This window comes from Mastomys coucha, unplaced genomic scaffold (genome assembly GCF_008632895.1).
Source record: "Mastomys coucha isolate ucsf_1 unplaced genomic scaffold, UCSF_Mcou_1 pScaffold20, whole genome shotgun sequence".
NCBI lineage: Eukaryota > Metazoa > Chordata > Mammalia > Rodentia > Muridae > Mastomys > Mastomys coucha.
In genome coordinates this window covers 4,946,455-4,974,187 of record NW_022196903.1, presented here as the reverse complement: position 1 = coordinate 4,974,187, position 27,733 = coordinate 4,946,455, and the positions used below count along the sequence as shown (strand labels likewise).

General features: G+C 39.9%; 1 protein-coding gene, 1 long non-coding RNA gene and 1 other non-coding gene across 4 annotated transcripts in view; 2 read left to right on the top strand and 1 right to left on the bottom strand.

Annotated features, from left to right (window-relative positions):
• Glcci1 (glucocorticoid induced 1) overlaps nucleotides 1–12,050 on the bottom strand; it is a 72,829-nt gene extending 60,779 nt beyond the window's left edge. For both annotated transcript variants that reach the window (XM_031381162.1, XM_031381164.1), the window contains exon 1: nucleotides 11,534–12,050. In XM_031381162.1, coding sequence (XP_031237022.1) covers nucleotides 11,534–11,936 — 403 coding nt within the window. In that variant the 5' untranslated portion in view covers nucleotides 11,937–12,050. The remainder of the gene's footprint in view (nucleotides 1–11,533) is intronic.
• A 4-nt stretch (nucleotides 12,051–12,054) lies between these two features.
• On the top strand, nucleotides 12,055–14,909 carry LOC116098572. The gene is made up of 2 exons (XR_004121873.1): nucleotides 12,055–12,865; nucleotides 13,153–14,909. It is a non-coding gene; the product is annotated as an uncharacterized LOC116098572 (long non-coding RNA).
• A 6,090-nt stretch (nucleotides 14,910–20,999) lies between these two features.
• Nucleotides 21,000–21,120, top strand: LOC116100131. Its single transcript, XR_004122484.1, has one exon. It is a non-coding gene; the product is annotated as a small nucleolar RNA SNORA65 (small nucleolar RNA).
• The last annotated feature ends 6,613 nt before the right edge of the window (nucleotides 21,121–27,733 follow it).

The following is a 27,733-nucleotide window of genomic DNA, read 5'->3' as shown; positions in this document are numbered from 1 at the left end:
AGAAATCCGCCTGCCTCTGCCTCCCAAGTGCTGGGATTAAAGGCGTGCGCCACCACCGCCTGGCCCAAGAAATCTTTTATAAAAATCACTTTTGTTTCTTCTTCTAAAGATAGACTATATGTAGAAAAATAGCGAAATAAAAGCCTAATAACAGGGAAAGACCTAGGTGGTATCAATTCTTAAGAAGACTAAGCAGTCAATAGTCTAACAGGAGATAGTTAGGACCTGGAGGGAATATAAAGAAACCAATATATTGAAAAGAATTCTGAGACAAAACAATATGCGGTCAGAAGGGAGAAATGAGTTAGAAGGAAAGTCAAGCTTTATGCTGGCACAAAACAAATCATCATCATCATCATCATCATCATCATCATCATCATCATCACCACCATCATCACCATATTTTCCAGTACTCTAGGTTTACCATGACTGTGTTCCACAGTGCCAACAAAGAAACCACTTCCGCATCAAGTCCTTGACTTTAAACTTGAATAATTCAATATCCTGATACTTATAACTGTTCTTCTAAATTATATCTCTGTACAAATGAATCATTAAAGCATGATTCAAACTTGAAACTATACAGTTAAATGATTTTATTCTCTTAGTACCATAAAACAATTTTATTCCACTTTTTCAAAGCATGTATTCTGAACAATTATTTCCACACTAAAAGAGTATAGTATACTCTACTCTCTGAAAACATAGGTCCAAGAAAAAAGGTACTAACAAAAATTTAAAAATAATATACTGGATACAACCATGACTTTAAGTTATGTTTAATGATTCTTAAAAGTTAACATGTTGACACTAAATAATTCTTCTCCAAACCCCAACACAACAAATCTATTCTCATCAAATAACTTTATAGGAAGCAGTTTAGTACACAAGCTCAACACTTAAACCATTTTCCTCCAGGAAAGAAACATAATTGTCCTGACATAAGTAGTAAATTACCTCAATCACAGAATTTCAAAACTAAACCTGGTTGGGTCTCCACTGACTTTATCTTATGTGAGTGGGCTAAATTTGAGTCACTACCATTCACTATACTAAAATGGAAGTACTACAAAAAGTACTACCATGAACCTCTATACTATGTGGAGAGAACACTAAGAACTTCTCATCTGGTGACTGAGAAAGGAACATGCTCTTCAAAGCACCCTGGCACATATGTGTTCTCATTCTCTTCTCTTCCCTTCCTCCCCTTTCCTACTCACAACCTGGAAAGCTTTATGTTAAAAGGCGGAAAACAAAACAAAATCAAAAACCAAACAAACAAAAAACACCCTCTGGGAATATCTAATTATAAACAAAAGATTCCATTCCTACAAATAAATGACTAGTCTAATGATGTTTACTCATGGTTTTGTCTTCTGACAGTGAGAAGAATATAGGGGTTTCTAAAAGCTCTTCCCAAGGAAGAACTACTTCCTAAGGCTGCTTAGGAATAGCACTATTATTATGGAGTATTATATGGAGTAATGCCTCTTTACTTTTTATTTGTTTATCTGGTTAGGACACAATTACATAAGAGACCTTGGAATATTTATCTAAAATAAACACATCTTTTCACAGGGGAGCGGGGGAGAGGAAGAATAATTAGTACAGGAATTCTTTCCTTTTTAGGAGTTATTTGAATTCCAAATTTCTAAGAATTTTCAAACTCTGGGGAAGTAATGGAAATGATATATTCATATTCATTTCAGCTTCTTAAGGTATTAGCTAATTTTGCTAAATGCCAGAACATTTATTTAGCAAAAAGAAACAATATTACTCAGTAATATGTTTTAACAACCTCAGATGAGCCTAACCTTGTGTAATAAGACTTCCTAAACAGTTTGTTCAAATAATATTTTGGTAAATTATATCATTTTACTTATACATTAAGTTAAAGAATCAGTAAAGCAAATAACCACCTGAAAAGCTGCCTGACAGTTTAAGTTTTTCATCATAATAAAACACAAGTTAATATATAACTCATATTCTCCCTACCTGGGTTTTAGAGATAGTACAATTACATTTCTAACTTAAAGAACCACTGAATTTTGGCATGATGGTGTTAAATTACTGGAAATATAATAAATTTAGATCCTTATTCCATGGAATCTCATTAGGTCAAAATCCACTTGACAGAATTCCAATTGACTGCTCAAAGAGGGAGAATTGCTCTTCCCCAGGGATGAGCACCCTAACTGGCTATCCAGTAACAAGCAGTTATACACATACAAGCAACACTAAATGTACTTGGCAGGTTGTATTTATGTAGTTATGCTTTATATATAAATAAGTGGTATGAGTGTAACACTAATAAGAAGGAAAAGAAGCCATGAATTTGAGGTGTGAAGGTGGGGAGATGGGAAGGAACGAAAAAACAACAACAAAAGGAGAATTTGTACATGGGTCAAAATATTATGAGAAAAATGTCTGTTTACATTTCAGACTTTTGGCTTCTTAGGAAAATGTCTCAAGGTCAAGGTTGGTTTACATATTGGTTTGTGTTAGTCTTTTGAATGAATAACTTGGTAAGCAATAATTTTAAAGTCATTTAGTACATTTCATACTTTATAACTAAAAACATGTTTAATTGTGTCTAAACCTTGTATGTTACACAAAAAAAGCACACTATAACACTGATTTCTTCTACAACATACAAAGATCTAAATCAGTGCTTTCCCAAGCTTAACCATATTTGAATGTTAAGTCCAAAACAAAGACAAAAACCCTTAAGTGACCAAAATTAGTTAATATTCTATAAAAGGAACAGCATAAATATAACCTATTAAATTTAACCTATCATGTGTAGATTTAAGATTTCATGTCTTATGATCATTCTTCAGTGATTTCATTCAGAGTATGCATACTTGTCTCTCAGTGTGTGCACATGTATATTTATATAGCTCAAACAGAAATCTTTGTAAATCCTATATGTGGATTTAATAAATATTTACTGCAGGGCCTCTTAAAAGAAACAGGTGTATTAGGTGAAGCAGACATATCCACCAAAATTACCTTGCATACAGAGTTACAGAAACAGTGAGATAATTTTTAAAAAAATGAACCAAACTTCAGCTAAACTGTCAAGGACTTGCAAACAGCTACATTAATTATGGACTACAGGGGTAGATATGATGCTAAGGTCCTGTTCCCCAATTAGTTCTTGATCTGTCCTGTCAGTACAGAAAGCCATGGGCCAATTGCTGGGTGGAAGGTACAGGCAGGACTTCAGGTCCCTGGAGGCAAGCAGGCGGCCATGTGAGGTCTCAGGAGGATCAATGAGCTGTGGCTGCTCCAACAGGTGGGCGGTCAGAGATGTTTAGCAGGGACTAGCTTCAACTGACCAACTAAAGTTAGGGCAGGTAGGAGGAACAGAGCTAAGAAGAAGGGCATATTTTCCAGGCAGGAGATAGTACCTAGCAATTGTGCCTAGAAGGAAAGTTGAAAATGAAGAACTGTGCCGGACAGTGGTGGCACACGCCTTTAATCCCAGCACTTGGGAGGCAGAGGCAGGCAGATTTCTGAGATTGAGGCCAGTCTGGTCTACAGAGTGAGTTCCAGGACAGCCAGAGCTACACAGCCTGGAAAAAAAAAAAGAGAGAGAGAGAGAAAAAAAGAAAATGAACAACTGTGTGTGTGTGTGTGTGTGTGTGTGTGTGTGTGTGTGTGTGTGTGTCCTTTATCCATGGATTCAAGGGAAGCTCGGAGGGGGCTCGTAGTATGGCCCATTCCTGGAGCATAGGCAGGGTAGTAAAAAGCTACACGCAATGATGGACTAATAACGAGAATCAAACATACAAAGATTCAGCAACTCCACTATGTATTGACTCGGTTTTCTTTCTTTTCCCCCCATACTGAGAAACTTCAAGAATAAAGTATTTTTAATGAATATAAAACAACAGTAGTTTACCTCCCTATTTCCCAAATTCCCACTTAAAATTTCAGATGACTTACCACATGGTTATATTCAGGGCCATACACTTTTCTTCAGTATTCTATTCACAACATTAGAAAAGACTGACACAAAAATATGATTTATCAAGCAATTGTTTTTCTCTTCCATAGGTTAGGTGTAAAATTTAATCCTTAAATAGTAGTTATCTATATAAATATGTTAACTTTTTTAGTGCATGGCAAAAACTTTTTTTATGCAAAGTGAAAACAGCAACTATTCTAAAGGCTATAATGCTAATACTACTTTAAAATAAAAACTACAAGTTAATAAAAATAAAAATAGGTAAACTCTGAGCATAAGAAAAACAAATGAGTCACTGAGCACTCCACAAAAACAGCACATAAAAGCTAAATAGGAACAATTACTACTTTCCATTCTCATCAGTAGTAGCAGGTATTTTAGTGAAAGCCAAGTCAAACTCATTTCAGTGGTCTCAAAAGGCATCATTAAGTACTGCTACACCTCCTACAATACTCCAGAAGAAACTGCATTCAACAACAATTCAGACTTCTACAACAAAGTGCGTGTGTGTGTGGGGGGGGGGGTTCAGAATGCACAAAGGCCAGTAACATCACCCAAAATTAAACTATGGGAGAACATTATATATATGCAATGAATGCAGTAGATTCAGACATAATTACAGAAGCCGTGGAACGAAACTATTCTCAGTTTCAAAAATGGAAGGAAAATACATAAGAGTGATAATTTTAAAATAACACTCTGGACCACTCCACTGTTCTGACATTTGAAAGAAAACGTTTTAAACATGCAACTATAGGTAGATACTAAAGATTCTTACGAATGATCAAAGACTGGATATTGTACAGCATGCCTGTAATCCAAGAACTCAGGAACTTGAGGCAGAAAGACAGACAGCTTGTGCTACCCTAAACTATATTTAGTTGACCCAGTCAACTAAATATTCTCTTAAGAACTATATTAACTTACAAATTTCTAATACTGGAAAAGATAAAAATCAGATAATGAACTCTTCAAAAAGTTTTCTCATGACCATACTGGATAAATAAGACAATATTTATTACTATGAGCAGTTTATGAGTACTTTTGACCCTCAGAAATACTAGGCAGCAAGTAACAGTGCTTTTTAGTTTTTTGTTTAGAAATACTGCTAGATGACAGCAGAAATACTTAATTGTAATAACTTTGCAGATAATCTTAAACACTAACCTTGCCACACTATTATGGGTTTCACTAGTTTCTTCAACTCATTCTTAATTTTGGTAAGTAATAATTAAGGTACAACATAGTGGCACTCCGTTAAATTATATATGTGGAGTTCAAACTTACACTGTAAGCATGGCTGTTGGCTTCCAGGAAAGCTGACTAGAGCTACTGCCAGCTTCTGAGACAATTACTTGAGACTAGTACCTGCTTAGTAATTCTTTAGGCATTAGTCAAGTCAGTTTACCACCATATATAACTAATTCTTATGATTTATGAAAAGAGAAAAGCACTTTGCACAGTGTAATGTAATTTAAGAAACAGCTAGTTAGATGTAAATGAGACCAGACACAATGATGTTCATAAACCTGAGCTCCCCCAGCCCAAGAACAAAGTGCAATGTCCATCTCTATTTCCACCATGTGTATGTATGTATATATATATATATATATATAAGTTTCCCCATGACCATACTAGATAAATAAGACAATATTTATTACTATGAGCAGTTTCAAAAATGGAAGGAAAATATATAACAGAGTGATAACTTTAAAATAACTCCCTGGACCACCTCCCCTGTAAGAAGCAAGAAGAGAAAATGGCCATCCTTCCATATTCCGTTTTAGTTACATTCAGCCAACTGTCCTAACATTTTTAGATGCTCTGAAAGTATCAGAGCATGTCCCAGCACAACAGAATAATGCCATGGAAACATAAAAGAAAATCTATTTGCCTTTCTTTTACCTAAAAATCTCAGCAATTCATCAACTATGGAATCAACACAGAATCTAGAACTGAAAAAACAGAATTCTACACTCATTTTCTTGCTGAATTTCAAAGTATACATAGCTCGGCAAACAGTCACCCTCCAATGTTTCTATCTACAGCAACTAGAGAGACAGGACAATACAAAGGAAGCCACCAAGTACTCATCAACTTGCTTCCTCCTATTTGCCTCAACAACATCGACATGAAATAAACCACCATGATAAAAGTATCAGCTGTATCTATTTCTATAAAAATAACAATTCTGGATAGGTATTTTTTGGACAATCTGTTCATATGTAATATTCTTTGATACTTCAGACTTACTGCTAATCTACTAAATTTTATTTTGCAGGATAACCACAAATATTTTCATAAATTACCAGAAAAACTAATTATGTTCTGGTCATTTCTAGGGGTCCAGACAAAGGGTAAGGGTTTTGGCACTATAGCCATTCCGTCAGTCCTTGAGGAGTGTTCTCTCTCTTCAGTGTAATTTTAGCAGACCAGTTAAGAGACCATGTGGTAGATCAGCTCGACTTCTTTTTAAATAAATAATATGTAGGATTTTTTAAAAAGGCTGTCAAAGACTTGGTTTCTTAACATTCAAGAGGAGAACAAACAATATATATGGAACAAAAATGACAACAGTACCAGGAACAGATCCAGGACAGGTGCTACAAAGAAGCCAACTTGGGTGGTGTCTGGGAATTCTAAGCACTGGGAAAAAGACTGAAATAAAATTAAGACCCAGAGCCATTGCTAATATGCACCTTGACACAGTATTAGCAGCAAATAAAAGTTTGGTAGAACTGGTTTTTAAATTTTTTTAAATTTCAGAATTAATTTGAATGTTTTCTTTTATTTACAATTAGTTTGTTTCATGGCGCTGAGTTTTATGTCTTTAGTTTAAATATAACTCACATTATCACAAGTAAAATAATTAAAATGTCATTATCTTTCAATATTTATCTAATGTATACATCATAATTATTCTTTTCAGAAATGTAAACCAGAGTAAATCAGTTTATTTTCAATTCAATAAGCACACATAAAACTATATACAGTTAGAAATTCATTAACCTACTTTATACACCTTAGATATTTAATGTTCATATGTTCATGGAAATAATATTTAGGAAAATATAATCATTAAACAAAAATTAGTAAATATACAAAATAAATTACTGATTAAGTAACTTGGCTACTCATTCACTGATTTTGCAAGCTTATGCACCATTAAGGTAACTGACAGAAGGGGAAAAAAAAAAAAAACAGAGCCATAAATTAACACTATTTAGTTCAACTAAATAGAGATTTAAGAACTTTCCCCAAAATCAGAATTCAAAGATTATTGTGGAGGCCTAAATCTTTTTTTTTTTTTTTTTTTTTTTTTTTTTTTTGGTTTTCCGAGACTGGGTTTCTCTGTGTAGCCTTGGCTGTCCTGGAACTCACTCTGTAGACCAGGCTAGCCTCGAACTCAGAAATCCGCCTGCCTCTGACTCCCAAGCGCTGGGATTAAAGGCGTGCGCCACCACCGCCTGGCTAGAAGCCTAAGTCTTAATGCATTTTCATTCTATTCAGTTTAGAAATAATTTCCCATAATGACTCTTAGAAAAATAAATTTCAAATGGGGTAGAGTAGTACAGAGAACCTCATCCTCTAGAAATATTAATCAGATAATAAACTTTCAAAAGAGCAATTGAAGAGTATCTCTAAACAGAGAGAAAAATAGCAAAATGTTACTAAGGACAATAAAATGTCTCAAAAAGAGGAAATAATGAAAAGCTTAAAACTTAAAGCAAATGAACAAGTTAAGCACATGTATGTACATTAATACAGGGCCTGCACTTACACATTCTATGCTGGCTGGCTTTGTATTACCTTTTAAAATATGCATAATTTCTTTATATATGGCAAAAAGCCTTTCAAGATTCCTGAGGGGGGAAAAAATCTGATCAAATTTCACTCTAGAATTGCCACTCCAATTTCTTAGGAGTAGGAGGCCTTCTAAAAATCTGGTAGGTTGAGTCAAAAATTAACGCACTATTTTTCATAGAAGAAACTTTTGAGTTACCAGATCTTCAGAAATTTTGTTACTAGATTTGGCAAAATAAACATAAGCAGGACTCTCCAAATAGAGTACTTTAATGCAATTAGTTTTGCCTCTTTTATAACCTATAATTCTTTGATTTGGATATTTATAGACATAAGGATTTCTATTTGTTACCTACTATCTTATTTGTTTAGTGTTTAAATCCATGGGTTTATTCTTGGATTTCAGAAAGAAACTAATTTATATTTTCTTTAAATCATTATTAATGACTTTATCTCAAAGGTCATTAACTCTAATACTCTGCTTTTAGTCTCTTAATTTGAATTATTCTACTTATCTCAAAGGTAGAGTTTTGTATATTACCACCACAAAAAATAACTATTTGCATAATACTTCATGATTTTACACCTATTACAAACACATCACAGGAAACCATAGGATGCATTCAGTAGCTTGTCATTCACCACTTCAAGACCCTTCAGAATCAAACAAGGGAAAGGATGACATTTTGTTAATAGCAGAAGTTCAGAAATAACTATGAATAATAACCTTGAAGTTTTGAAATACACAAGAAAGGAAAAATACAAAAAGAGAATGATCCAGGAACACCAACCAAACACAACTTTCAATTTGTAATTTCCATGTCTTTTAAATAAAGCATGATGTTAGCAGGTTTATGCATATTCCATTACGAAGTCATTTGTCTAAAGCTATGGTACAAAAACAAAGAGAATTACTATCTTTCTGCTGGATGTTAAAATATGATAAAGTTTAAAACTGGCTGTTTACAAAACTTAAAACTGGTTGTTTCTATTTACAGAATTCAGTTTTCTCCCCACTTTCTGATATAAGTGTCAACTCTCTATTACTTTAGCTTAACCCCATAAATATGTATGCTAGGAGTGTTTGAGAAAAACACTGACACTGGATTCAAAATTCTGTTTACAATTCTTTGTGATAAAAAAATATAACTTATTTTCTATATTTTCTTCCACAATTAGACAAAGTCAATAAAATTCTGAATGCTTCCTTATCACCCATAATCCAAACACCCATAGCTCTTAAAGCTTTTTGTAAACAACATATATCTCCATGAAATACATATCCCTTGAGTCAATGTCTACCTAAAAATCTTAATGTGTAGTTTCTCAAAGCATAATATAATGTCTATCCCCTCACCTTGAAAGGTGCAAAAAAAGGAAGGAGGAGAGCAGAGGAAGAAATGGTGCACGTTGTTGTTTTTCATTCATGCAGTAGAGTGATGTCAGTGTCTGCAGCAGCAGCAGCAGCAGGAGCTTTGGTCAATGGAAACTAAAACCCACTGATGTAAGAACCACAGTAAATTCAAAAGAAACTAATTGAAATTGTTAACTCACAGGCTAGATCTGAAGCGGCTAAAGAGACAGAACATATTACTTATATGTTGTACTTTCAATATGGGCAGAGGAGAACAAGGCAGAATGTGGACAAATATCAGTGTTAATACAATCAAGAAACTAGGAGCATGAGAGCATGCTTTCAAAAATCACTCCTATCCAAGAAACTGGCAAAACACCTGATGTTATAAACAGCAGAACTAAAGCATAGAATGCTCCTCAATCCCTAACACAAGCTGTGACCCTGCAAAGCTGTCTACTGCACAAATAGACTGTTTTCATCATAATTGCATTAAAATTGCATTAAAGTCTGGTGTGCCATTCTACAACAAAGAGAATTTAAGCCTGATCACAAATTTCATTAAAACTACTTCATGATGGGGCATGTAATTTCTAAGCAATTAGGGCTTTTGAAGGATGTAGAAAAACAAGTTGTACTATTATCTGTGCTAAGATGTTATTGTTTATCAACAAAAAGATAGGAGGTACTAGGTAGCCATTATAGTGTTGCAGCCACTGCCAAAACTTCTCAAACTCTGCCCACAAAATTCTCTGCACACAATCTACAATTTCTATTTTTTTTTACATTGTTCCTAAAAGAAAATCCCCAAACTCCCATTAACGAACTGTTAAAGCTAAATCATCCAAAATGTCTGTGACTGCTGCTGCCTTCTTTTCTTTCTGTTACCTTTCATTTAACACAGTTCCAGAAAATGTGCAAGGGAGTTGCATATGGCATTAATCTGTTAGAAAATGGTGGACTTTTCTATAAAATACAGCCAAAGATGTGTGTTCAGTTGTGTTCATTATTAGGGCGATCACGTTGTTTTCATTCATTCATTCAGGATTTGCTGGAGGATGTCAGTTTCTGCAGCAGCTGGCTTGACCTGGGGGAGGAGTGGGGGAACAAATTCCTCCTGGTGCATACAGATTACAGGATGTATTTCTCGGTGCTCTTGCACTTCTTCCATTGCACTTACATCCTACCCGGAGGCTTACCATCCCATCGAGGGAGCTGAAAGCAAGTGCTTTAGCAACATGCTAATTACAGGTCTAAATTAAAGCTAAAAACACCTAAACTTTGATCTATCGTATTGCAATCCCTTTCTCTAACTCTAAACACCTTAAGAACGTCCACCTTAAACAAAAATCCCACATACCACATAAACATTGTATGAAGCTTGGTAGTATTTCCCTTCTGAGCAGTTTTTTGTTGTTGTTTTCTTTCCCTATTCCGAATGATCCCTTCCACAATGCAGCAGCAGCACCAGCAGCAGCAGCAGCAGCACCAGCAGCAGCAGCAGCTGTGTGGCTCTAGGCTGGTATCTAAGAATATTAGTTACTCGACTCTCCCTTATGGCCTTTACGTCCCTGTTTTGCCTAATTTTCTTTTTCTCCCCCAGGAGTCAACTAGTTCATGTACTATGTCCCTAGGCATAAACAAAACCAAACCCAAACAGAAAACATTAAGGGGAGTCCATAGCATCCACCTACTCACCATTACCTTTGACACCTAACAAAAAAGAAACTTGAGATTCCCTACCCAGCTCAGCTGAACTGGTAAGTATACTTAAAGATGCAAGGAAAAAATGAACACACTCCACAAACAGGCTTTAAGAAATTCACCAAGAAAATCACCATTCGGGCATGAGCCATTTGTAGTACAATAGTGATCTAATGCATGACTATATAAAGTAGAGAAGAGGGTGGATAAACACCATACACTTTAAACTGTCTCCCCTACACATGAAAAGGATATCCTAACAACCTAACTACCGCCATCAAGTCTCCAAAACACAAACATAACTCCAGACAAGAACTTTGTGGGGAAGCACAAAGGCTGCAGAGATTACCACCACCACCTTATTCACCGCTAGAGAGTTTGCGTGTTTAAGGGTTTCGCCCGGCTCCTAACACAGAAAGCTAATAAGCTCTTAAACCGAAACACTTTTCTTTTGCAGGCGAGGGATGCGAGATAAAAATCTTTTGAGTGGCGGTGTGAGGGGTCAGATAAGAGTTGATTTTCAGGTCGCTCCTCCAAAGCCCTGCAAGCGACCTCAGGGGTGGGGGTGAGATTCCCAAAGCCACTTTCACACCTTCGGTAATGCACTAGCAAACAGAAGCCCGGAGAGGCTGAAGTTTCCACGCAGGGCACCGTCGGGGAGACGCAGCCCGGGAGGACAGGAGGGTTGGGCTCGCTACCTCTGCACACGGGCGAGCCGGGACTCCGTCTCTCAGGTGAGCTGCTCCTCCGCTGGCTCTCGGGGGACCGTCTCTGGCGGCCCTTGGCGCGAGGCGCCTGCTCGGCTGGGGCAGCGGCCGGCGGTGGAGTCGGGCTGGACGGGACGGGCCCGGGGAGACTGCCGAGCGCGGCGGCGGTGGCGGCCGGGCGCGTGGGGCTATGCTGGCTGCCCCGCAGGAGCTGGTAGGGCACCGTGGCGCGGATGGGCTGCAGCAGCCGGCCGGCTCCCGCAGCGGGTGCGCAGCTCCCGGCCGGCCCCGTCCCGCTCCCGGCAGCGGCGGGCGGGGAGCCCGCGGTGCTGCGCCGCATCCTCTGCGGCGCGGGGTGAGGGGTCTGAGAGGAACTGGAGGACGCAGTGGACATGGTGGCTCCGCGGGCGGGCGGGCGGGCGCGCGAGCGAGCGAGCGAGCGAGCGTGTGGGAGCCGGCGCGGCGGTGCGTGCGATGTGTACGGGGGAGGGGCGGCGAGGGGCGGAGCCGCGGGGCTCCCCTTCCGACGCGCACCCCGCCGCCGAGGGGGAGGGGACGCCGCGACGGCCAACGTCCAACGGCTCGACCGCCCCGCGGCGTTCTGCGGGGCGCTCACAGCCGAGCCCGCGTCGAGCCCACGGCCGCCGCCTCCGCCGCCCGGGGCATCGCGCTGTCAGGGCACTCGCCGGCTTCCCGCGGCTCCTCGGCACTGGCGGGGATCGCCCGCGCGACAGGACCCGGCGACCACGGGTAGCGCCGGGACTTTGGCCTCTTGAAGAGAGAAAGGGGCCTCGGGGCGCCTCGCGCTGCGCGTAGCCCGCGCCACCGCAAACGCCGCCGCCGCCTCCGCCGCTGCCGCCGCCACCTCGACCCGCTTCTCACTCCGAATGGCAACTAATCCAGTGTCGGCGCCCCGCCTCCGGCCCCGCCTCTGGGCGGTCCGGACCCCCGGGCTCCTGCGGCTGCGAGCTCCCTGATTGGCAGCGCCAACCTACTACAGGATTGCAATGATTGGTTGGGCAGTCGGAGTGAGAGGAGATTCGGCCAATTGCAGTACCACGTTTCCGCTCAGGGGGCGGAGCATGGGAGTGGATGAGAGAGGAGGGCCTCGTGCGGAGGGAGGGACCTCAGAGTTGACAGCCTTTGAGGTGAGGGTCAGGCTAGGAAAGTGGGTCCATACGTGCCCTGCGCGTGCTCCGGACACCCAAAGGCACGCGCGCACTGCGATAAGCAAGTTGCAAGGGTTCCACCCTCCAGTGCTCTCTACAACCTGAGGCTGAGGACGCTGAAGCCAAACTAACTTTGCAAATACACCTGCATCCGGTGAGAGGTTTTAGTCAAAGCTGAATAAAGGATTCCCTAACCCTTTTAATCTTAGTGGCGCACGCCTTTAATCCTAGCACTTGGGAGGCAGAGGCAGGCGGATTTCTGAGTTCAAGGCCAGCCTGGTCTACAGAGTGAGTTCCGGGACAGCCGGGGCTATACAGAGAAACCCTGTCTTGAAAGAAATGTCTTTAAGTGTCTTAGTCGCCTTGTGAATCAAAACAACTTCAGGAGTAGTTTTGAACAAGATGCACCTGCCGTTACAACCTGTCTTAATGTAGTTACAGGGTGAGGTGGAGAACATCGCATTCTAAATTGTAGACGTCGTTGACAAGACAATTTACATCATCACATCATCAGATTTATTAATGGAAGGCACCTAGTTTACTATCCAGGAGCAGATGGTCTCTTGGGAGAAATACCAGGCATAACATAACAATTCATTGTGGTCATTTCCTCTGTGTGATGGGGCTGGGGTTATTCTTCTGCAAGGAAAATGAGAGGTACAAAGATTTTAGATGGTCATAAAAAAGTATATAAAACCCTAATCAGGAATAATTAAAGCTCTACATCAAATACCTCCTATCAATTCATATGAGATAAACAAAAAAAAATAAGATTTTACAAAATAAAGAAGTGGCATGTCAGATTGGTGTATGCCTGGTGTCTGCCCACACTGACAAGCTTCCTGATTTCAGGCACTAAATGGTCAGTTTCATTCAGAGGAGCCACCTCTCTCTGCTTCCCTGTGTGGTCAGACAAAAATAAAATAAAATTAAAAGAAAGAAAAAAGAAAAAGCACAGCAAATTATTTTTTAGAAAAAACATTGATGATGCCTAATCAAAAAACAAAACAAAAAAAATAGCATCTAGCACTATATCCCACTACATTAGTCATAGTTCCTCGCTTTATCACATATAAAAATAATAGCTAATATTTACTAGACATTCACCACGTGCCAGCCACTGTTCTCATTATTATGTGTTAACTCATTCATTCTTCACATAATCCACAAGGTATGTGCTGTTATTATCCTCACTGTTTTCCCATCTGGGGCACAAAGACACTAATTGTCTTGTCTGAGATTACTCAGCTAAGTGGAAGCTGAGAACTGAGACCAGAGGGACCAGGGCAAGAGTCTGAAGAAGCCCTGTGCCTTAGTGCCTCCAAGCATAAGATGTATGTTCTGATCAAGAGACTTTATGGTAGCTCACAGATGTCCAAAAGAGTTTTTATAACTGAATAGCAGCTCCCTTTTCTTACTTTCCAGAAAAACATATATTTTAATTATATATAGAACAAAATGACTTGAAATTTTGACATAATTTGTCTATTGTATTAGTTTTTCCATCTAAAGATAAATGGTTTCATATTAAGTTATAACCTTTTGTGAATAGAAACAATAAATGGCTTTGGTGGTTTTTTGGAATAGCAAGAATAAGATTATAACAAATTTATTCTAAAAATGTATAAAGGTTTCAAACCATTGGCAAGTGTCTAAAGTTGGTGATTTGATTATAGCATAGCTTCATTATAGAAATGCCATCTCTGGTCACTTCCATCTGAGGGTGGAACAACCTCAGCACATTAGATTCTAAAGTCATAGTGAGCCACAGTTGGCAATGATCAGTAGCATTTCGTTTGGATCTAAAACAATGTAACTGGCCATAATTTTAGGTTTCTAGTTCATTCAGATCTAACATAATGAATTTAAATTGTACCTAAAATCTAAATGAGAGAATTTGTATGAGTTTTTAAGTGCCATTTTGTTATGCATCTGGTGCTGGAGATTGAACTCAGAGCCTTGCTTTGGTTGCTCAAAGTGCTGTGCCGCTGAATTACCCCCAGATACTATCTGATCTTACAATGCTATTTTCACTTTCTGGTATCTCATCATGAGTTATTTGAAATTCCAATCATTTTCTCTTTATTCAAGAAAACATGGTTCCCTCTAAAAACTTTATTCTCATGAAATAAGGAGTGATGGTCATACCTAAGAATTTAAATGAGCTACAATAAATGCAACACCTGCCTTCAAATGCCTGTTAGTTAAATATGTGATAATGTATTCTTACTGCAGAAGGTAACAAAAGCCAAGAGAATATAGAAGCATTGGAAAAAGTAAATGTTACACCCTGTAGCCACAGTATGGGCTGCTGGGTTTGAAGTCCACGGTTATACTACTGTAGCATAGACAGGTCCAGTGCAGTTTCCTTGTTCATTGAATGTGAGTATAATGACCTCTGAACATTTTACATAAGGCCTAATGTTAGTTATAAACCCATTGCTACACTGCTCTGTCTTGGAGGAGTGAAAGCACAAGTTGATAACTTTAGGAACACCTCTGTTGGCTCAGTGGGTAAAAAAGAAGGCACTTTGTCAAATCTGACTACATGAGTGTGATTCCCAGGACTCAGGACAGAGAAACCAGCTTGCCCATGTTATCTTCTGATCTACTCAAGTGTGCAAGCGCACACACACACACACATGCACAGGCACACACACATGCACGGGCACAACACTCCATCCCAACTAAACATATATAATTAAGATTATACTAATGAACAGCTCTTTCCTCAGGCTTCATGTTTTGGATATTTATGGAACAACAATTTGCAAATCCCAGGGCTATCCATAGACTAACTTAAAACAGGAGAATGCAGAAGTTCCCAACTATGTGCAATTAATAATATGCTGCCCCTCATAGAGAGAGAACAAGATGAAAAACTGTGAAGCCTGTAGAGCTAACAGTTCTATCTGCTTGGTTCTTCTATCCACGCTTTTCAGGCTTAGTATCTTGCACAGTTTGAATATGATTTGTCCCCTAAAAGTCATGCTGAAGTTTATCCCCAATGTGAGATATTAAGAATGGGGAAACTCAGAGCTGGGGAGATGAGCTAGCTGTTAAGAGCACTTGCTGCTTTTCTAGAGGACCTAGATTCAATTCCCAGCATCCACATGATGGCTCACAACTATCTGTAACCATCACCTGTAATTAGGCACCAGATGTAAATGTAACTTTTATTCTCCTGGTAAACTGTCATCTCCAAGGCTTATTGCCTCAGTCTGCTAATGTAGGCCTAGCCCTGGAAACTTTTAGCCTCCATATAATCTAATCTAGGTTTTCAGCTTCTGAGACCAGCTGCTGAATAAGCTCACCCTTTCCTCGTTCTTTCTGAACTCTTGCTGTTTTGGTTCAAACCTCCTCTCAACACAAACGGATTCAAGCTGTGCTCTCTCTGTCTCTCTCTGTCTCTCTCTCTCTCTGTCTCTCTCTCTCTCTGTGTGTGTGTCTCTCTCTCTGTCTCTCTCTCTTTGTCTGTGTGTGTGTGTGTGTGTCTGTCTGTCTCTGTCTCTGTCTCTTTCTCTGTGTGTGTGTGTGTCTGTCTGTCTCTGTCTCTCTCTCTCTGTCTGTGTGTGTGTCTGTCTCTGTCTCTCTCTGTCTCTGTGTGTGTGTCTGTCTCTCTGTCTCTGTCTCTCTGTCTCTGTCTCTCTGTCTCTCTCTCTCTCTCTCTCTCTCTCTCTCTCTCTCTCTCTCTTTCCTTCCCTCCCTCCCTCCCTCTCCTGAATTGTTCTGCTTGACCTCAAACTAACTCTATCAATTTGTTCTAATCTTCTACTCCTTCTCAGTCCCTGGCTCCTTCTGTATTTACCTGTGTATAATGTATAGCTTATTCTCTCTTCATCCTGTTTATGTAAAACTTTTCTTGTAAAACTGCCTCCTCCTCTGCTCCCCCGTCTCTCCCTACCCCCCTCTGCCTCCACCTCCCCCTCTTTCCATTGCCCCTTAAGTATTGTCCCTTTCCTGTTTCTTCTCCATGAGACTTGGGCATATTCTTTTCTGTCAGATCTTTCTCTGATTCATCACTTTGTCCACTACTCAGACATCACTTCAAAGCACAGGCGCTTTCTTCTACAAACCAACTTTACCTTCATTGTTTAGGATTAAAGGTGTGTAGTAAGGACATGTTATTATTCCAGCTAGAGGGATTCAAGGTGTGTTAATGGCTGAGCCACACCATAACACAATCTCAGGGTTCACAGTGTGATTAAACATCCCTCAACGATCACCCTATTCTGGCCTCTGAGGGCACCAGCATACCCACGGCACAGATATACGCGCAGCCAAAACATCTATACTAATAAAGTAAACAATTTAGTGGTGGTTTCGTTATTATTGTTTGGTTGGTTGGTTTTGTCTTCTCTTTTGAAAGCATGTGGAAACGTGAACCAGTGAGATAACTCCACAGATGAGGGAGCTTGGGCATCGAGCATGAAAGCTAGAGTTCCATCCCAGGAACCCACATGGAGTAAAGAGAGAAGCAACTTCTAGAAGCTGTCTTCTGGCCTCCTCGTGCACACCATGGCACACAGTAGGTATACACACATGCACACAAATAAGAATGTAAGAGTGTGGAAATTGAAACTGTTTGCTTTAGAGGTAAGCACATTAGGGTGGAGCCCCCATGATTCAATCTGGTGATTTTATAAGCTGTATAAGAAGAGGAAGAGGGACTAGACATGCATACACAAAGGCTTCCTGTCTCTTGCTCTGTGATGCTCTACATCACTGCCAGAGTTGCCAGGGATACTGCTAACAAAAGACTATCAGCTAGAGACACCCCATCCCCACCCCCACTGCCACCATAGAGTTTTACACATCCCAAACAATGAGCCAGCTGAACCAATTCACCAAATAATCTGCCTCGGGTACTTTGTTGCGGTGATGGAAAACAGACTAATGCAGCATTGCAGACTAACCCCAATCTGAGTAGCATCCAGGCTGTCCAGATTAACAATGAGGTCACGGCTGGGAGAGAACGCCGAACAGATCTGCCCTGATGTTCACCTTAATCTGATTATATTCTCTTGTAGTGGATCCCTAATAACAGCAACAAAGCCTTGCCTGGTTTATATTCCTGGGAGATGCTTAAAGTCAAATTCTCCATTGCTTGCGGTAGCCTGTCATTATGTTGGGCATTGCCTTCCTTTAAAATGCTCTTGCTCCACACTCCCCCTGGCTATCAGTTTTCTGCTCAAATATCTCCACCTTCCTGGTTACCTTTTTAAAAACTGGAAACACCCTGTCATAATTTCCTGATGTACTTATGGCCATCCAACCTATTATACAATATTTCTGTTGTGTTTACAAGAAAAGAGTCTTGAAGATTTACCAGATTTACAGCTGCTAAGTCTCCCCAGTGCTCAGGGCTTAACAGATGACAATAAATATTTGTTCAATAGTGAGGGGAAAGTGGCAACATTTAGTCACTATTTGCCTCAGGAACTGAAGATTGCACCTTTCAAATGGTAGTTAAAACCGACAGGAAAAAGAAAAGAGAACAGAACTGGCAGAGAAAGGCAGCTGAGGAAGATTAGTTAATATGTGACATCTGCTGTCTGGTAGGTGGCCCTATCTCATTTTTTATAATAGCTATTCCCAAGAGTCAGTCTAAGGGAACTGAAAAATATTTAACTGTAGCACAGACCATCACCTGTAAATTAGAAAAACTTTGTTTTGTTTCTAAAAGAAACTCAGAAGAAATAAAAGAAACTAAACATATTTTAGTAGAAACCAAATATAGTTGTAACTGGTAATATGACAAAGTTCACAAATATCCAAAGATCCCTGCAAGAAGCCACAAGTTTTTTGTTTTCTTTCTTTTTTTCTTTTTAGCTTTTAATTCCAGTAGCAACTGTGACTGCCAAGTGGGAAGTTAATCCCACACCTCAAAGTCATGCAGATAACTAGGCTTTTACCATTAAGCTAGAGGCTATATTATAGAAAACTACACATTAAGATAACCCAAGTTGGGGGGGGGGGTCAATATTCCCTTCTGCCCTGTAACATTGCTTCTGTTTAATTCTCAAGCACACTGGGTCTGCAATATATTAAAGCAATGGTAGTCCTATGAAAGAAATCTGTTTTATTATATTTTAGATGAGAGTATATAAAGATCACCATGTGCCTCTAAATTAACTTTTTCATCTATTGAAGAATTTTTTATAATCACCAATGTGAGTGTGTTGAAGGGTTGTTAAAATGCACTCAACATCTGGAGAACTGGCTCCTTAGTTAAGTACGTATTGTTCTTTCAGAGGATCTTTAGGTTGGATTCCAGAACCCACATGACAGGTTCACAACTGTCTGGAACTCCAGGCCTACAGGATCCAATGCCATCCTGTCCATTCCAAGGGGACCAGACATACATGCAGACAAATCATCATATACCAGAAATAGTAAAACCAAAAATAAACACTCATCAGCAGTAATGAAGCTTCTTTGTTATTTTAGAGGCATGTCTACTCAGTGTTTTATTAAAGAGGTCCATATTGATGTAGCTAATAAACTATAGGAAGGCTTAGTAGCCATAACACTACACCAAGTCATAGTAACTCTTCATGAGGTTACTTATTAAATATCTTTGAAGTGTCTGACCTCTATTCTACAAACTGCAGAGTATACCCACTCTCACACTTTGGTAAATTGTGATCTATTTAGGACCAAAAGGATATACCCTCTATGATAAAGGAGATAGACAAAGTATCATGGGAACCATGGGAGAGGAAAACTCCCTCTTACAGAAAAGTTGTTAAGACATGAAAGGGGATGCATCGGACCTGCCTGCCTTCCTGCAGTGTGCCCTGGCTAATTGACAGTGGAAGATAGCATCACATGAGGGAAGGCTCTGGCTGTGGAGGAAGATGTGTACATTACTCAGTATGCGCCCGAGAAACTGCTAGAGATTTTGAACAGGTGCAAAATCATGAGTGGAGCTATACTTTAGAAAAATGAATGTAAGAATAATTTACATGCATTGGAGAGCAAGGCTAGAAGGCAATATAGGAGGCTTGAGTGCAGCCTGTTGTGAGTTCAATGGGCTACATAAGGAGAATGGCAGAGGTCATGCAGAAAGTTGCAGAGATGCAAATGGGACTTCTTAGCTGCTGATCTTGTCAGGCTTCAGAGAAGATCAGACAATTCTGAGGCTCCAGGTCTGGATGCCTGAGAGGATAGATATTGCTTTAACAGGAGTGTGCAACCAAGACTGGGAAGGAGTTTGGGGAAAAGAGAATGAGTCCAGCTATAAATTTAAAACCCAGAGAATATTAAAACAGAGGTTTTTTTCTGTATCCTCCCCTCCCCCACCTTCTTCTCCTCCTCCTTCTCTTCTTCCACCACCATCATCACCGCTTTCTCTTCCTCATTAGTACTGAACTTGAAAATGGCAGATATATGAATATGGGAATTACTCATGTACACAGTATTGTATTTAAAGCCATCAGTACAACTAAAGTTAGCAAAGCACAGGAGCATAATAAGGAAAAGATGGTCAAGGAAAAAATTGAAAATTATACATGGATGGGAAGAGAAGACTAAAGGGGGGAGGAAATAGGGGGAGGGAAAGGGCAGAGAGAAGTATTCTTCACAAAGCTGAGAGTTTGTGTTACAAAAAGTAAGTTTAGTAGATGTTTTGTAAGGTAGGGAGCAAGTTAATGTCCTTCTTCAAGAATCCTCTCCCAGCACAGAATGTCTGGGCCTGGCTGCTATATTTGTACCCAATAATCTTGCTCCTCTGGCTACAGTTGATTTGACTGATGTTCAATGGGTGATTAAAGCTGTGGCAATCGTATTTTCTCTCCTGGGAATTTGGAACTAAGAATCGAAAGATAAAGATATACCACTCTAAATTATATGCCCAAATCAACCAGTCACTTTTCTTCAGAGATACCTGTAATAGGCATATTTTTGCTGCATTATTCATGACATCCAGGTTATTGAATTAACCTAAGTGCCTATCAATAGAAGAATGGATAAAGAAAATATGATGAATATATACAATGGGTTTTATTCAGCCATACAGAGGAAAAAAATTATGTCATCTTGAAGAAAATCAATGGAACTGGAGATAATCATGTTAAGTGAAATAAGCCAGACTCACAGAGACAGGGACAGCATGGTTTTTCTCTCATGTGGAATCTGTGCAGGGGCAGGGAGAAGAAGCACATGAAAGTAAAAGGAAGACTAGATGGGCTGTGGAAGAGGAAGCAGGAGAGGGGCAGATGGCAGGGAAGAGAAGATAAAGGGGCAGGAGAGCCAGCTTGGCTGTTAGGGGAACCAGTTGCTAGCCACCCACCACTGACCTGACCAGTATTGATGGCTGGTACAATACAGTAGAGAACTGACAGTGAGACCCAGCTTTTAGGAAACAGGGCTGTCCTACATATGAATGTTGAAAGCATGGGAACACCCTAGAAACAAGTAAAAGAAGATACAATGATATTGTCTCAAGATTGTACTATGCAGGTGGGGGTGGGGTGGGGGGGGGAGACGAGGAAGGAGGAGGATGGAAGAAAGAACCTGCTGTTCTTGCAGAAGATCTAGGCTCAGTTTCTAGCACCCACATGGTAGCTTACAAACATACATAACTCCATTTTCAGGGGATCTGAACCCCTCTCCTCTACAGATACTAGGCACACACAACATGGTGCACATACATACATACATACATACATACATACGTACGTACGTACATACAGGTAGATGAAATACTAATACACATAAGAGAAAAATGAATTTAAAGAAAGAGTAAGAGGGAAATATAATAAAGTCCATTAAGTGCCTATATGGGGGTATTACAGTGAAATCCCTCTGTACAATTAATACATGCTAATAAAAAGAAGCAAAAGATTATTCCATTGAAGACATGGGTTAGTTACGTAAACACAGAAATTTGTGCATAGCATGATCACTTTCTGTTACACGTCCAAGGAAACAGAAGCAGAAATCTAAAAGACTGAAGTGACTTGTTTAAAAGGAGAAACTTGGACAACATTGATTTATCACTCTCCCTCACTTGCCATCTCCACACTCTCAGCTAAGCTTCTTTGTCCCTTATACATAGATATCTAACCTATCCACATGTGTTCATTTCTTCTGCTGCTACAATAATTCCAAATATTGTCATCTCTTACCTATGTCATTGTTGCAGCTGGTAAGCTGCACTTCCTTGCTGTTTTCTAGTTATCAATTATCACTCAAGGTAACCTTGAAACTATGTTGGACAATGCCTTCCAATAACTTTGCAATGAAATCCAAATTCTCTAACATAGTTTGTAAAAGTAACTTTTATTCACCAGATGTAATTCTCATCTTGGAGGCATATTGCTGAATAAACTCATTCTTTCTAGTTCTTTCTGAACTCTGACTGGCTCATTCAACTCAACTGTTCTTGCTCAAATTCCTTTCCAAGCTGACTGATTCAATCTGGCTTTTCTCAGCTTCTCACTGAATTGTTCTTCTTGGCCTCAAACTAATTCTGGTAATTTGTTCTAATCTTCTGGCTTCTTCTTAGTCTCTGACTTCACCTTTCTCTGCTGACCTGCATTGAACTGCATGAACTCAAGAACAAACTCAACTCTAGTGCACTGTACTCACTACACTCACTCCCAACTGACCGAACAAACTGAATGAACTGCCTTCACTCTCTCTGCACTGCTCTTAAATGGCTTTTATCCTGAGAGTTGGGTGTAGCCTATCTCTGACTCATTCTGTCAAATATTTCTGATTTGTCACTTTGTCTGCCCCTCAATTAGTTTGGGATTAAAAGTGTGTTCTACAGGATTCCAGCCAGATGGATTAAAGGTGTGTACCAAGAGCTTGTTTGCATTCTAACCAGGTCATACAGGCCTAGAAGGTCTTTGGATATGATCAGAGCAGCCATGTTACTGGATTAAAATTCCTCTACAATAGCTCAAAAAATCCTGGCCTATTTCTCATTGTACCTCCCTCTCTGCCTGATCATGCTGTGCTTCTTCCTCCCCTGTGGGTTCCAGCCATCATGGCCTCCTTTCACTTCCTCTGAAAGGACTCTGTAGAGCCCTTACACAGGTGCATCCTCAGCCTACTCGAATCCTGAGGGCTTCCTTCACATTTTTTTAAGTCTTAAAAGTCAGATATCTAAAATTTCCTTTCTGAGTTCTCATTTGCCACTAATAATTCATCATTAAGTCACTTTGTTTCAAGCACAGTTCTCATTACAAGTTATAAACTTGTAATGTATTTGTATTTCTCTATTTCCCCATGAGATTGTACCATCCCCAGGTGCAGGGACCTTGTTCTTCCTATTCATTAACTGATTACTGAACACTTACACAATGATGAAAATACAGCAGCTGCCCAGTAATAACTGAAGGTATTTTTCCTGGTTATTGATAGTTTCTCAGTTCCTTATAGTTATATCTACAACTTTACTGCACTTTTTTTGTGAGCTGCTCTGTCAAGAGATCATATCCATGGACCTTCTAGGTCTGTGTGGCCCAGAAGGAATGAATACAGACACACTTGACACACTTTTAATCCCAATAGACAGAGGCAAGCAGATTTCTGACTTCAAGGTCAGCCTGGTATAGAGCAAGTTTCAAGTAAAGAGAAACAGAGGTCCAGGCTTGGTGGTACAACACCTTTAATCCCAACACTGAGGAGGCGGGGGAGGCAAATCTCTGAGTTGTAGTTTGGTTGAGTCAGTGAGCTGAGAGGCAGTGCAGTGGAGCGGAGTTCGTGGCAGCTCGGTTTTTGGAGTTCAGAGGCAGTTTATAAAGGTGGAAGTTTTGTAGAGACAGGTTGAAGAGAGAACAAGCTAGACACAAGTGAAGACAGAATGAGCCAGAGAAGGAGAAGAAGCCAGAGGATTAGAGCAGATTGCTAGAGTTAATTTTAGGCCAAACAGAACAATCCAGTAAGAAGTTAAGAGAAGCCAGTTTTAATCAGTCAGCTTGGAAAGGAGTTTGAGCCAGACCAGCTTGAGTTGAACCAGCCATCCAGAGTTCAGAAAGAACAAGAAAGGGTGAGCTTATCCAGCAGTAAGCGTCTGAGAGTACGATTATGTCAGGCGATTAAAAGTTACTTTTACACGCTCATATTTTAGACATTTCAGTCTAAAGGCAATGGGATCCATTGCTTTGGCCAGAAATCAGCATCACATCATGGTAAGTGCAGCATGAGAGCACAGAGCTGCTTGGCCCATGGCAACCAGGAAGCAAAGAGAAACATGGATGGACAGGGGACAAGATACCTTTTCTGCATGACTGTGTACCCCAGAAACTTTCTTCATTAAGCACCATATGATGCCCTTTACTACCTCTTAAAGGCCATCATATTGTGATTCCTCAAGGAATTAATCCGTTCCTTAGCTTAGACTCATCAGGATCCAGTCCTTTTCCAAAAGCTATTGGTAGCTAAGCCCTTAGAACATGAGCCCTTGGTGACAGGTCAGATTCAAACCATAACAGTAGGTTTCTGCTTTTGTATCAAAAAGCCACTGTTTAATGAAGATTTTAAAAGGGTGAGGTGGTTGGCAGTGTCATATGATGTTGACCAGGCTCTGTGTTGACTTTTACTGGGGGAAATGTGAGCCTCTGTTCTCCCCCCAATAAGGTACCAAGAACAAACAAAAGAAATGATTCTACACAGTTCTAGATCAGTGAACCAATAAATTTAATTGAGGTTGCTTATAGGAGCATGGCTGAAAGATTATCTCCAGAAGATGGGCATCTTGTAAAAAGCCACCCACCAAAGGAAGCTATACTACCACAGAGGAGCCTTGGGGAGTGTTTACTGCCTTGTGCGCTTTCCTTCTGCTGCTCCCTCAGAGATCGGTATGATTAGGCAAATCTGGGAAACACTAGTTCAGAAATAAATGTTTTTCAAGGACCCGAATAGCTTTTCTGTTTCAGCCAGTTGCAGATCAACACTGATATATGCCATTTACTCATGAAAACTGCCAAAAGAAAGCTTCCAAAGTTCTATCTGGCTTACTACAAAATAATCTAAGGGGCCTGGCACTTCCCACAATTGGCACCTAATCATATGGTTTCAAATAAGCAACAGTGATATTCAAAATAGGAATCAGCAGTAGAAATACCTCATTATATTTTATTTTATGTGTATGGGTGTTTTGCTTGCATGTGTGTCTGTATCACATGCATGCCTTGTGCTCTCTGAAATCAGAAGTGGGTGTCTGGACTTACAAACAGTTGTAAGGCACCATATAGGCACTGGGAATTGAACAGGGGCACTCTGCATGAGCAGCCAGTGCTCTTAATTGCTGAGCAGTCTCTTCAGCCCCAGAAAGACTCATGTATCTTAATTAGACAGAATTTCACTGAGGAACAGGTAAGTGGAATGGACTCACTAAAGGGTGTTCTGTTCCACATTGCTTACATGCTAGATTAGTAGTAAACTAAATATAATAAAATCCAGGGCTACCCCTGGCTTCAATCAATCCTGAGAGCATAAAACAAAATCTTTAGCACCCCAGCAGTAGTGATGCTTAGAGTAGAGCAAGTCTGTGAAAACCAATTTTTTTTCCTCCCTTCAGAAAGAATGATTTGCCTCAGTGTGGGACCAATGTAGCCCAGTCACTTTCTGGAACGACAGAGTCACTGATCTTTCCCGGTTTTCTTCTATTGTAGCTTGTCTCGACCAACAGGTATAAATGAGTGTTAAGTCAATATTAGCTGTTATTTCCCCGGGTGTGGGAAGTGAGGAAACTTGATCTCATGAGTAAACTCAGCCTTCCTAGCTGCATTTAAAATAAGACCGTTGTTATTATACTATGTAGGAGGGAAGTAAATCTTTTCTTAATAAATCTTATGCCATTCCATCATCTATTAACTATGCTGGATTCAGTAGTCAGAATGAATTTCCACTTATAGATTTCCTCCCAGCATTCTCATCTCCTGCCCTACCTATTTCTTCTTAGCCTCAGCTGTGCCATGTGCTCCAACCCTCTTCTTCTTTCTGGCACTGCTTACCTATGGTCGGGGTTGAGTGGGGGAGTCAGGGTGACTGAGTTTACACACATACCATCTCTAATTGCTCACCTTGGGTGGAGCAGTGTCCTAAATAAACTTTAGTTTTGCCACAGCACCATTACTCAACAAAGTATTTACAGAAGTGTCACTTAATAATACAAAAATACACAAGGCCCTTAAAGTTATTACTGAATAAAGAGGTTTGAGCTGCCTACTTTCCTTCCTCTCAGACCAACCTTACTACACTTGTTCTTAGAAAACTCTTACCGGGGAACTTTGAAGAAAGTCAGAGTGCAGAGGAACACGGAGCCAGCTATAAGATTCCTAACCCTTTGAAAGGATTAGTCCTTTTGTTAATTTTCAAAGGAAGGTATGACTTCTTTCAACACTTCTCAGTCATAGCTATTCATAGTATAGCCATGCATTTAATGTTTCCATAAATATCACACACATATATGCTCAGCACTTAGCCACAGATGGAAACTGAAACTATACAAATGTACAGAGAAGTGACAGCCCTCCCTTCAGTCCCCTGGATCTTCTAGAAACCTTACGGGACTCTGTAAGCACTTTCAAATCTATGATGTTTTTAATCACAAGTTTTATCACAAGCTAGACCATGAATACTATCTTCCTTATTCAGATGGGGAAACAGACCTACGACCTTGGCTGAGGTCACAGTTAGCACATGGAAGAATGACTGCAGCATAGAAACCAGGTCTCCCTGACCTAAACCAGTGGCTTGCCTTCTCTTAAACTGTCTATGTAGCAAGATGCAGGGAAGTGATCATTATGGGGTACAGGGGCATGCACCTTTCCCCCTTGGACTCTGATGACCTATAAGTTAATAGCACATGGATAAGAGAACATGTGCACAGAAAGAAATAAACACAGCACAGACCAGCAGTCATCACCATCACCGTGGTCTATTGAGTTAACAGGACCAAGGCTTCTGTTAAAAACCAAGTTCTTACTAGAGTCCAGGGGCCACACACTGCAGTTTCTGAGATCCAGTGGAACCTCTCACCATGTACATCACCAGACATATCAATTGTAATATATTTATCTAATTTGGTATCCCACATTAGATAAATAAAATCCACAATTTTGGAGGGTCTAAATGTTTGAAAAATTATAAAAGCAGACTCTAGGAAGAGTCAAATGGATTAGGTCTCACCTTGGAGAAGCAATTAACAATGAACTTAGTTCATAACCTTCAGGTGTATTCAGCACCATAGATATTGGTGTCTGAGGGTAGTTCATTACAGAATGATTACACAGAGATGTTATAGATTTAAGAGAGACAAGATAATGAAAGGAAATAGCCAATGTTTAGCACCTGCATGAACATGTGTATTAACACACACACACACACACACACACACACACACACACCAATACCAAAAATCAAACAAATAAAACAAATAAACACGTTCTGCAATACAGAAGCTGAGAATAGAGAAGAAGGAAGTAAAGTCAAGGTCAAAGGTCAAAGTTCTTTATCTGGTATTGGTAATAAGGACCGTTTATCTTCCAAGCCTGTGCTACCACACCTATCCCTATAACAATGCTTTGGGCAAGGCTGTGGTTCTTCATCCCTCATTAAGTGCAAAAACAGTTTCTAGAGACAAGTACCCTAAGGAGTGAGCCAGGCCAGTCTCGAAACAGAAAAATGAGCTGAATTCCTATGAGACTAACTGCCTTAAGCCTTGTAATTTTAGATTAAAATTCAAACCAACACAGATGTAGTCTGACATTTTTATTGAGCACACACTTTATTTTAATCAATAGAGATTTGAGGCCTATAGCATGAGTAAGATTTAGACTTTTTTTTATTTATTGAATATTTTCTTTATTTAAACATTTCTATCCAAGAGTTTTCTCTACCTACTTAAAGAGCCAAAATAAGAATTCAGTCCAGTCAATTAGAGCATAGCAAAACAATGGGCTTCCTCATTATGGCTAGATTTGTGTGGTAGAAATTTTAATGACTTATGCAAATGTTTATAATATTTTATCAAATGAATCAAAGCCCAGAAAACAAAAGCAAA